The following is a 12731-nucleotide window of genomic DNA, read 5'->3' on the forward strand; positions in this document are numbered from 1 at the left end:
AAGGGAACTTTACTTAGTCCTGCTTTCAACCAGCTCCAAATGTAAAGTGTCATGAGATAACTTTTGTTATGATTGGCACTATATAAATAAATTTGATTTGATTTGATTCATTAAAGTCCGAATCTGATCAGATTTATCAGTGTAAGGCAGTGGTTCTCAGTCTTTTTCTGTGGAGCTCCCCTTTTGGAGGACAGAAAATCTCCAGGCCCCCCTCAACCCCAACAACATTACAACTGTGGCGCAATTATAACTTTTATTGAGAGAAACATCAGTACTGTAACAATATTTTTTGCTTTTATGTGAATAATTTATCGTTCAAATTAAAAATAGCTTAGATATTTTGCTTGAACAAAACAAATAAACTCAACAAGACTGCTCCATGAGACAATGTTTGTCCAAATAAAAATAGGAAATGTGCAATTATCTTACAACTATGAAATGAAGTAACTCTTTTTAGAACAACAAACAAATTTGGTAACAGATGAAAATTTTAACAATATCAGTGGCTGCAAATGAGCCCGTTTACATTGAACACTTCAGAACATTAAAGTGCAAAACTGTACAACTGTTCAAAAACAGAAGTATTACACATTTTTCTTTTCCAGTCAAATCCTTGTCCATTCTCCAAACCTAAACTCTTTGTCTAGTCTAGTGACAGATCACCATGGCAGTAGATTGGTTTGTTGTACGTCCCTAAAATGAGTCCAGGGTGCTCCAACGCTAAAACATTAGTTCCACCTGCTACATGTTTTAACCTGAAAAGAAAAAAAAAAAAACACGCAGGAGAGATCCCATGCCCCCCCCCCCCCCCCCCCCCCCCCCGGCAAGCCTTCATGCTCCCCCTAAGGGGCCCGCCCCACAGTTTGAGAAACACTGGTGTAAAGCATGATGAATAGAACTGAATTGAAAACCCTTTTATCTGTTCAGATTCAGATCAGACTCAAATGTATTTGTCATTTCAGCATATAGTATACACAGAAACCAAACATTGTACTCAGGTCCCCGACTGTCAGCAGCATTTAGTAAGTAGTATAGATTACTGATAAAAATAATAAAATAATAAAATGCTGATATAAAAAACAATACCCCCCCCCCCAAAAAAAAAAAAGTTACCTATAAATAACTAAAAAGTTTTATTTCTAAAGTGCACAGTAGTAAAGTGCCAATTTGAAGTGCATTCTGGGGCTCCAGTTCAGGAAGAACAGTTCCAGAGATGATTGTGTCTGATGAAAAATACAGAAGTGCTTAGAACCTCCTGAGAAAAAACAACCAAGAAAAAAAAAATTAAAAAAACAAAAAAAAAACAAAAAAAAAAAACCTCCTCAGAACCAAGAAAGTTAGTTTGGGCTTTTTTACATGAAATTATTGCCTTGATTGGAAACAATATGATAAGACAGTTTTTTCAGATACAATGTTTTATTTTATAGCATGTCCTTAGCAGAGGACAGTGTGGGTTTTTTTGTTTTGTTTTGTTTTATTTTTTGTGTGTGTTTTTTTTTTTTTATTTTATAGAATGTCCTTTGCAGTGGACAATTTTTTGTCTGTATTTTGTGGGGTATTTTTGTTTTATTTTTGTTTGTTTTTTTGTTAGTTTTTAGTGTGTTTTTTTTTTTTTATTATTATTTTAATGGAATGTCCTTTGCAGTAGACAATGTTTTTTTGTTTTATTTTTGTTTGTTTTGTTTTATATTTGTTTTTGTGTGTTTTTTTTATTTTATAGAATGTCCTTAGCAGAGGACAGTGTGTGTTTTTTTTGTTTGTTTTTGTTTGTTTTGTGTTTGTTTTGTTTTGTTTTATTTTTGTGGGTTTTTTGTGTTTTTTTGTTTTTTTTTTAATAGAATGTCCTTTGCAGTGGACAATTTTTTTTCTGTTTTGTGTGTGTGTGTGTGTGTGGGGGGGGGGGGGTTGCTTGATTTTTGTTTGTTTTTTGTTAGTTGTTTGTGTGCTTTTTTATTTTATGGAATGTCCTTTGCAGTGGTCAATGTTTTTTTTCTGTTGTATTTTTGTTTGTTTTATTTTTCTTTTTGTTTTTTGTGTGTTTTTTTATTTTATGGAATGTACTTTGCAGTGGACAGTGTGTGTTTTCTTCCTTTTATTTTTTGCGGGTGGGGGGGGTTCTTTTGTGACTTTTTGGTTTTGTTTTTTGTGTGTGCTTTTTTATTTTTTTAGAACGTCGTTTGCAGTGGACAGTTTTTTCTTTTTCTTTTTCTTTTTTTCCTTTTTTTTTTTTTTTAATTTTAAGTAAACCTGTGAGACTTGTCCATTAAAGAGGACACAAATCCACTGCTGGTCTCAGGAGGACATAAAACGTGTCAGATCAGAATTAGAAGCTTGTTTAAAGAGCGTATGTGTAATTCCTCCATTATTTTAGTGTCACAATAATAACAGTTCACATCATAAAGAACAATACAGTCAATTATACAACAGTAGCAATAATATATCAAATAAAACACTCAAAATTCCCCAAAGCAAAAATAAATTAAAGGATATGAGCTGCACTGGGATGTCTAAGTGTATAGAACAGGTCTGTCAAACTCATGTTAGTTCAGTTCCACATTCAGTCCAATATGATCTGAAATGGGCCGGACCAGTCCAATAAAAACACAATATTATATAAATAATGTCAACTCCAGACTTTTCTTTATGTTTTAGAGTGAAAAAAGTAGCTCTGTCAAATGATTCAAATGTTTAATCAGATTAATCACGGTGTTGCTGTGGATTAATTTAGATTAATCCCAATTAAATATCATTCATTTTTAATCTATATTAATCGTTTACTTCCCCATTGCTCAGACATGTTTGAGTGACAAGTGTCGACACCAATGACGTTTGACATAGGAATCTGTTTCTAGAACAAATAAGTCGTCATTTGGCAGCGTACAGATACGCAGTAAAAATCCGTCTTCCATCTCCATCCTATTGATACGCACACTTTTATTCTTTGATTTAAGAGGATTTTTTTTGTTGAAAGTATTTTTTGGGGTTAACGCAACGTTTTATATTGAATAATAAAGAAACAAATCTATCTTCATACGTTTGGTGATGTAATAATTCTATCAAAATACAGAAAATGACTGCATTCAACAGGTTTTGACAATATTTGAAAAAAACTAGCATCAAAAGTTTGATCAATTGGTCAATTTCATCAAACAACTAAAATTAAGTAACTCTTTCAACTTATCATAAAAATAAGTGTAGGAATAGTTATTGTTTTCTTTCCCTTACGGTTAAGGATTTAAAACAAAATTACACTTATGAGTTATAAATACGAAAAATATAAATGGAAATGAAAACTGAAAAAAATTATTTTCAGAGTTGAATCCAAATTATATTCAAACTAAAAAACTAATGTTAGACTTATTTATATATTGACTCCATTGTATTGGTCTGCATTTAGCTCCGTACAAAAAGGGAAAATTCAATGAAGATTTAAAAAAAATGTAATGATCAGTTCTTGTTTAACATCAAATGTACATGAAGTAAAAAATCAGGTCAAACAACAAAACACTGAAACGTTTCCCAGGTGTTTCATCTGCACATGTGTTGGTCATAATATTATCTTATAAAAGTGGATCAGTGATCTGGTATTGATCCTTTATTAGTGTGATTTACTTCTTCTGTGACAATAAACCCTTTTGTCAGACCTCTGTTCTAGACCTGCTCTGATGCACCTGTCTGTTCTACATGACTGTGTTCTATCCTTGGTCTATACTGCCCTCCTGAGGCCCTCAGGCTGTACTGCAGGATAAATATAGACTTTGACCTAAACTGATGCTGTTTGAATGTCATTTCTGTCATTATAGAATAGTATAAACTAGAGCGTACATTTGTGTAGAACTCTGTGTTTTTCAACATGTTTTATGACATTTTGTTTTTGATGATTTCTTAGATGTGGTTTTTGATTTGAATTGTCAACTGTCATCAATATTTGCAATAAAACATTAAAGATACTGTATTCTGCAGGTTATCTATCTATTATGGATCTATTTATCTATTATGGATTTATCTGTCTATTATAGATCAATCTATTATAGATAGGTCTATCTATTATAGACCTATCTATTATAGATCGATCTATGTATTTATTATAGATCTATATATTTTAGAGTGATTGATCTATCTATTGCAACACCGGTTGATGGGGCCTTTCTGTGTGGAGTGTACATGTTCTCGCTGGTACTCGGGTTCCTCCCACCATCCAAACACACGCTCCGATTGGTTAACGGGTTAATCTAAATCACCCATAGGTGTGAATGTGACAGTGACTGTTTGTCTCTATATGTTCAGTCCTGTGATGAACTGGTCACATGTCCAGGGTGAACCCCGCCTTCGCCCATAGGTAGCTGGAATAGGCTCCGCCCCTGTGACCCTAGTGAGGATAAAACAGGTTCAGAAAACGAATTAATGAAAGAACTATCTATCTATCTATCTATCTATCTATCTATCTATCTATCTATCTATCTATCTATCTATCTATCTATCTTAGTAAACTTCAGTTGAGTAAAGAAGTTTAACCCCCCTCTCACCAGGATGGATGGACATAGATCTATCTATTATAGATCTGTCTGTTATAGATCTATCTATTATAGATCTATCTCTATCTATCTATTGTAGACCTATCTGTCTATTATAGATCTATCTGTCTTATAGATCTATCTATCATAGATCTATCTGTTATACATCTATATCTATTATAGACCTATATCTATCATAGAGCTATCTAATATAGATCTATCTATTATAGATCTATCTCTATCTTTCTATTATAGACCTATCTATCTATTATAGATCTATCTGTTATAGATCTATCTCTTTTAGCTCTATCTCTATATATCTATTATAGACCTATATCTATCATAGTTCTATCCATTATAGATCTATTTAATACAGTTCTGTCTCTTTTAGATATATCTCTATCTATCATAGACCTATCTATCTCCTATAGATCTATCTGTTCTAGATCTATCTATCATAGATCTATCTCTTCTGGATCTATCTCTTATAGATCTATCTATTATAGATCTGTCTGTTATAGATCTATCTATTATAGATCTATCTGTTGTAGCTCTATCTGTGCACATGTGTTGCAGTGGTGCAGACAGTAAACACATGTCCCTGTGCTGGTTGTGCTGGTTGTGCTGGTTGTTGTGACCCTTCCTTTGTGTCAGTAGGGGTCTCAGACGGCTCTGGATCAGAGGTGTGTGTGCAGACTGCTGCCCTGCCGTACCCTCTGCCTCTGAGCCGTAAATACATCAGAGTTATAACAGGGAACTTGATTCATGACCCAGAGTGAATCCCCCATCTACTTCCAGTTTCCCAAAAACTTGTGATCTGAGGAAAGTTTAGTTAAGCATTACTTCATATGTGGTGTGTGTGGTGTGTGTGGTGTGTGTGGTGTGTTTGACCCACTGCAGACACCCACTATTATTAGGCTTCTGCCAAACCGTTACTTGGATGTTAGTGGCCCCGCCCCCTCCCCCCTCATACACATGTATAACATTATCCATATGCAGATGCAGCTGACACACCGTGCACACATGCAGAGGTCTGAGCCACACACACCCACACCTTGTGACCGACCAGACAGTCGGGCAGTTTCATCAAATCTTTCCTATCTGATGCAGCCTGCTGTCCAACACATGCGTCACTCTGAGCTGATATCACACCGTCAGCGTCTCAGCAGCTTCCTGATTTTCTTTTAACCCCTCTGAATGGACTCAACAGCGTCCAGAATGTGTCCAAATCCACTGTCTTCAGCCTGTAATCACATTCTAAGTCCAAAAACATGTTGTATCTGTCATTGTTTTTCTTTTAATCCACATTACAGAGACACCGGAAGCACAAAAATACAGATGAAAATGATGTTTTAATAAATGTTGGCAGCAAAATAAGTTTACATTGGCAAAGTACTGGACAATGCATGACATATATTAGACATATTAAATAGACATACGACGCACAGAGAGAGTCAACAGCATCCTCTCATCAGAAACAAACAAGGAAATAAATAATAAATAAACATAACATAAATAGCCTCCATTACTGATTACATGTGATGAACCAGCCACCTTTACTCTCATTTATGTTGGACTCTTTAACCCTTTAACCCCTGACGTGTCTGTGCTGAGGATTTATTTCAATATTCATATGCATTCAGACTTTGTTCTTTCCATAGACATCTGAGCATGCTCACTTCACCACCACACCCCCTGTGGAATGGGGGGGGGGGGCAAAACACAGAGCAGTGAGTGAGACCGACTCAGTATAAAAATAGACGGTTTGGACTTTTTTTTTTTTTTTTAACACCATTTTCCTTGTGGTTTTTTGGTTTCCTGTTTTTTTTCCAGTGTTGTGGTGATTTTCCTTTATTTATTTATTTTTTTACAGTCTTTTTACTGAGATTTGACTGTGGTATGGAGTTAAACAGGTGTCAAAAAACAGCTGGACTGATTTAGAAAAAGAGAACCACAACTAAAACTACTGAGACCAAATTCAAATCCTTACTGCTTATCTTATTATTATTATTTTTCTTTTTTTTTTTTTTTGGCATATTTTTTCATGTTATTTGATATTTTTATTTGCTTATTTTGTTCATTTTTCCTACATTTTGTTTGTCATTTTATATTTTTTACTTCAATTTTGTTCAGTTTGTGGCCTATTTTGTTCATGCTACTTTCATATTTTGTTGTTTTATTAGAAATTTGTCTTCATTTTATTGATCGCTTTGGCTGTTTTTGTCTATTTTGCTGCATATTTTATTCTTTTTTTTGACTGTGGAACTGCTTTATGGAATTAAACAGGTGTCAAAAAGCAGCTGGACTGATTTAGAAAAAAAAGAATCAAAACTAAAACTACTGGGACCAAATTCAAATCCTTAATGTTTATTTTATTCTTTTTTTTTTTTTTTGGCATATTTTTTTGTTATTTGATATTTTTATTTGCTTATTTTGTTCATTTTTCCTACATTTTGTTTTGTTTTGTTTTTTTTCTTCAATTTTGTTCAGTTTGTGTCTTATTTTGTTCATGTTACTTTATATTTTGTTGGTCTATTATTAATTTTTGCTGATTTTATTGATCACTTTGGCTGTTTTTGTTCATTTTGTTGCATATTTTATTCTTTTTTTTGACTGTGGAACTGCTTTATGGAATTAAACAGTGTCAAAACCAGCTGGACTGATTTAGAAAAAAAGAGCCCAAAACTGAACTTACTGGGCTTAAATTCCAATCCTTGTTGTTGTTCAGTGTGTTCAAGTTCACAGTTGATGTTCAACATCCTAAATCTCTTTTTAATGTACATTCTGAGTGCCTTATTTAGCCCAAACCTGTCAAACCTTTGGTCTTTTTTCTGTTTTTCCACTTGTTTTGACCCTAAAACACACAGTCAAACCAAACCACTGCAGAAAAGGAACCCAAGCACATACTCACAGCAGCTTCTCGGACCCTGACCCAGAGCTGGAGTCAGGGCTCAGGGGGTTAAAGGGTTAATAACGAATCAGTGCATTTAGTAGAAAACTCCAGTCTAAGGCCCGCCTTAGAAGAACATGTTGGTCTGCACCCTCCGTCTGCACACGCTGTTTTTTAGAGTCCGTAGTTCTTTGGACACATTCGACAGGAACTCCTTGAAGGTCTTCAGGACCGCGCAGCCGTAAACCTTCTGTTGGAAGACGTTCTGGGGCGGGGGCAGTGACGTGGCCCCCCCCGCCGGCTCCGGTAAGGGCAGGTTTGGGAAGAGGCTTTGGTAGAAGTCCTTGATGTGAACGGCCAGCCACCTGCTGCGGGTGTCGATGGTCTCCAGGTCCGTCAGCAGAGGGCTGGAGGGCAGCTGCAGGTCCGTCTGCTGCTCGTACACCCGTCTGAAATGAGGGAAGAACTCCTGCAGGTGTGTGTAGATGCTCACGATCCGCTCAGAGGACTCCAGACCAGAGATGTTGGGGTCGGGGATGTTATTAACGGACACTTTACATAGAAGCTCCGACATGTCCCCCTGAGAGAGTTTCTACAAAAAAAACAAAAAGAAACAGAAAACATCTTTAAGCCACAAACAGAAACTGAACGTGTCAGCATGTGAAAAACTGCAGAGTAAAGCCCTGAACGCAGCACTTTGAACGTGTGGACTCACATATGTTTTGATGATGTCCACAGATTCCTTCTAGATGAGTTATATCAGAATTAGAAGCTTTTTTAAAGAGTATACGTGTAATTCCCTCCTTATTTTAGTGTCACATTAATAACAGTTCACATCATAAAGAACAATATAGTCAATTGTATAACAGTAGCAATAATATATCAAATAAAAATGTTTTATCTGACAAACAGTTTGTCTTCAAACTGTATGAACTATTAGGGTCCAAATAACACAAATCAATGAACCACAGACTAATAAAAGTGGGTTTAGACAAATATGAGCCCTTTAAGATTTTAGGAGAGTCATTTATATTTGGGTCTTTCCATGAAACTGGGTTTATTTTAGTATCTGTCACTTCTCCATCTTTTTAGACCCAATAATAAAAGGTAGACATATTTCCCCCCAGGATGAACCTAATGATGACCTCAGATAAATAAAAAAAAAAAAAAAAATTATCCTCCTGCTCTGATCCATCCCATAATTAATGAATTTATAATCAAATATTGGGTTCAAAAATAGGACCCAAATATGGACATTAAAGTTTTAAGACACTACATGTCTTTTCTGACATGACTTGGTAACATTATGTAGATCTCTCCTGAGTATAAACCCCCAGAATCACAAGCCCTCCCCATAGTTTTCACACAATTTATCAGTAAATACATGTTTCTGTGCGTCAAAAATTAAACGTGGTGTCCAGCTGAGCGGACATTTTTGCAATTTCATGAAAAATAGGTTCATAAGAATTTTTTTTTTTTTCATTATTATTTTTTATGTATTTTTAAAAAAAAATTGAATTATTGTTATTTATTTATTTATTTATTTATTTATTTATTTATTTATTTATTTTTCAGAAGAAAATTTTCAATCGCATTGTTTTTTTCACACCTAAAGAGGAATAAAAACACTCAGGAAAAAATTTTGATGAAGGTTCTTATAATTTGTGCATGAAGGGGTTAATAAAGATATGTGTAAAAAAAAAAACAAAAAGAATAACAAAATCCATGAATATACAAGAGAACAGCTGTAGAATAGCTGTCTACTGTAGTGACCACTATGCATGAAAGGGTTAAAGAGTATACGTGTAATTCCCTCCTTATTTTAGTGTCACATCATAAAGAACAATAGAGTCAATTATGTAACAGTAGCAATAATATATCAAATAAAACACACAAAATTCCCTAAAGCAAAATAAATAAAAAGAATATGAGCTACACTGGGATGTCTAAGTGTATAGAACAGGTCTGTCAAAGTCATGTTCGTTCAGTTCCACATTCAGTCCAATATGATCTGAACTGGGCCGGACCAGTCCAATAAAAACACAATAATATATAAATAATGTCACAGCCGAGTAAAGCCCTGAACTTTGAATGTGTGGACTCACATATGTTTTGATGATGTCCACAAATTCCTTCTGGATGAGTTATATCAGAATTAGAAGCTTGTTTAAAGAGTATGCGTGTAATTCCCTCCTTATTTTAGTGCACAGGTGTCAAACATGTGGCCCAGGGCCCAAAACCGGCCCGCCAAAGGGTCAAATCCTGCCCGTAGGATGAATTTGTGAAATGCAAAAATGGCACTCAAGATACTAACAGTAAACCCTTTTAGTTTAGGGCCCATATAAAGCCCTACTTTAGTCTCAAGTGGGCCAGATCAGTAAAATACTACCATAAAAACCAACAAATAATGACAATTCCAAAATTTTCCTCTGTTTTAGTGTAAAAAAAGTGAAATTAAATGAAAATGTGTAAATTTACAAACTAGCCTTTCACAAAAAATATGAAAAACTAGAAATGTCCTAAGAGAAGTAAGTGCAATATTACCAATATTCCGCCAGTTACTAAAATATTTTGTGTCTTTTGCAGATCCATTGTGATCTGTGAGTTGTAATGCACATTTACAAATGATAAGCAGAGGCAGAATAGAGTTAAAATTGCACTTATTTTTCTTAATAAATTCCAGTTTTTTCATGGTTGTTCATGTTATTCACATTTTTAAAAGGACAGTTTACAGATGCAAACATTTCCATAATGTAATTTAACTTTTTTCACTAAAAAACACATTGAAATGTTTGGAGTTGGCATTATTTATATATTATTATGCTATTAATTTACTGGTCCGGCCCACTTCAGATCATACTGGGGGGGTATGGCCCCTGAACTAAAATGAGTTTGACACCCCTGTTTTAGTGTCACATTAATAACAGTTCACATCATAAAGAACAATAGTCAGTTATATAACAGTAGCAATAATATATCAAATAAAACACACAAAATTCCCTACAAGCAAAATAAATACAAAGTACATGAGCTGCACTGGGATGTCTAAGTGTATCGAACAGGTCTGTCAAAGTCATGTTAGTTCAGTTCCACATTCAGTCCAATCTGATCTGAACCGGACCAGTCCAATAAAAACACAATAATATATAAATAATGTCACGGCCGAGTAAAGCCCTGAACGCGGCACTTTGAACATGTGGACTCACATATGTTTTGATGATGTCCACAGATTCCTTCTGGATGAGTCTGGTCAGCTTCAGAGCCTGTTGCACAGAGTTCCCACACAGCTGGGGTCTGCCGGCCGCTACGCTCGTCCATGAACCGACAGCCAGAACGAGCAGAAGGGAAAGGAACGCTGTGGAGGAAGGAAGGAAAGGAGGCACTCAGTTCAGTTCAGGTTCTGCTGCATCACATCTACGAGGGGGGGGGGGGGGGGGGGGGGGGGGGTCAGTTTAAAGCCCCCAGTGGACGGACAGGGGGGGAAGAGGAAGACGACACACACTGTTACAGACTTTCATTAAGAAATCAGACGAGAACCAACACGTCCATAGTACATATATCAAACTAAACATGAACAAGGTCTTGAAAAGGACTAAAAAACACACCAAGGATATAAATCTGACCTGTTCGTCCCACTACAGCTGAACAAACACCCCCAAAAACACTCAGAATAGGTTCAACAATCCAAAGGGGGTGAAGCCTTACCTGCTGCTGGGTCCATAAACAGTTGAAAATACATACTCTTCACATGGCAATTCATTCTCCACTCAGAGCCACAGGCCAATTGCAGAGACTTGTCATAATCACACTCTTTTAAAACTTTTTTTTTTTTTTTCTGACAGAAACCACACATTTGTCACAGGAGGAAATGACGTGCACTTTGTGAGGCAACCCGATTTCCCAGAATTTCCTCCTTTTTTTTTTTTTCAGACCTTTCTTCTTCTTCTTCTTCTTCTTGTTCAGGGTGGGTAATGCCCCTACATGTCTGAGCTGTGACCTGACATGTACCCACTTTGACCAACTTATAAGTAAAAGTCTGACCACACAGTGTAGTAGAAGTGACTTTAAACCACTTTTACTCCAGTGTTTACATCTGGTTTCTGCATAAATTGACTTTTTTTTTTTTTTTTTTTTTTTTTTTTGCATAAATGAACTCTAACGCTGAGGAGCTGAAGTCATGCATGTGTTTGAATGTCATGAAGGACAGAGAACAGACGAACCTTTGACACATTTGACTCACAGCCTTATTTACTGCCCCCTACAGAAGGTGAAAGCATGTCTGAAGTTAGAAGTATGCACAACCACAGAACCACAAGAAAACAGCAATAAACGAGTAAATGTATCTGTTTGAGCCCAGACGACAAAACAGAAGAATGACAGGAAACTAAACATCTAATATTAACCCATAAACACCCAGTTTAGTAGAATATTAGCCTTTTAATTTTGTGTTTTTACGCTAGAAATACAGTATTTTTTTTTAGATTTAATTCTCTGATTATGTAGATGTTCATTAAAGCTCAGATTAAAGTTGATGGTTATTATATCAGAAACAGATCAAACTGAATAAACAGTGTCTTTGTCATGAACTCAACACATAAACCCAGTGTGTCCATCCACTGTGGTGCAGACCAACTGATTCATTTCCTTTATTACAGTCAAAGGCATTAAAAACAGAAGCGCTGATATATTTAACCACATTACCTCTGAAAAAGGAACAGCAGAGGTGATGTTTTCATCAGGGTTTGTCTGTCTGTTTGTTTATCTGTCTCTTTGTTTGTTTGTTTGTTTGTTTGTTAGCAAGATAACTCAAAAAGTTATGGATGGATTTTGATGAAATTTTCAGGAAATGTTGATACTGGCACAAGGAACAAATTATTACATTTTGGTGGTGATGGGGGGGGGGGGGGGGCTGATCTGTGCTTTTCTAGTTTCCATATAGTTTATTCTTGTTTATGTGTGTTCTGTGAGTTCATCTTTTTTGTATACACTGTAAAAACAAGATAAAACTAGAAGCACTCGGAGAGCACAGACCTCCGCCAAGGCAGATCAGTGGGCCCCCGTGCCCCCCCCAACTCCTGATCACCACCAAAATTTAATCATTTGTTCCTTGTGCCAGTATTAACATTTCCTTAAATTTTCATCCAAATCCGTCCATTACTTTTTGAGTTATCTTGCTAACAGACAGACAGACAAACCATCGCTGACAAAAACGTAACCTCCTTGGCGAAGATAAAAAACTAAATCTGAGGTAAAGCTACAAAACAAGTCAAAGATCTGTCCACGCAGCAGAGAATGTCACTGGAAATAATCCTGTCTACGATGAATGA

The 12731-nt window shown here is 35.7% G+C and overlaps 1 protein-coding gene across 1 annotated transcript; it reads right to left on the reverse strand.

The window, feature by feature from the left end:
- Positions 1 to 7114: 7114 nt before the first annotated feature.
- Positions 7115 to 12426, reverse strand: m17 (IL-6 subfamily cytokine M17). The gene is made up of 4 exons (XM_030149844.1): positions 12421 to 12426; positions 11110 to 11165; positions 10611 to 10759; positions 7115 to 7996 (listed from the first exon to the last, which is right to left on the reverse strand). Exons 2-4 carry the CDS (start codon positions 11162 to 11164, stop codon positions 7532 to 7534), a joined length of 669 nt encoding a protein of 222 aa, XP_030005704.1. The 5' UTR covers position 11165; positions 12421 to 12426; the 3' UTR covers positions 7115 to 7531.
- Positions 12427 to 12731: the final 305 nt, after the last annotated feature.

The sequence above is a fragment of the Sphaeramia orbicularis genome, chromosome 12 (assembly GCF_902148855.1).
Source record: "Sphaeramia orbicularis chromosome 12, fSphaOr1.1, whole genome shotgun sequence".
In the NCBI taxonomy this organism is placed as follows: Eukaryota; Metazoa; Chordata; class Actinopteri; order Kurtiformes; family Apogonidae; genus Sphaeramia; species Sphaeramia orbicularis.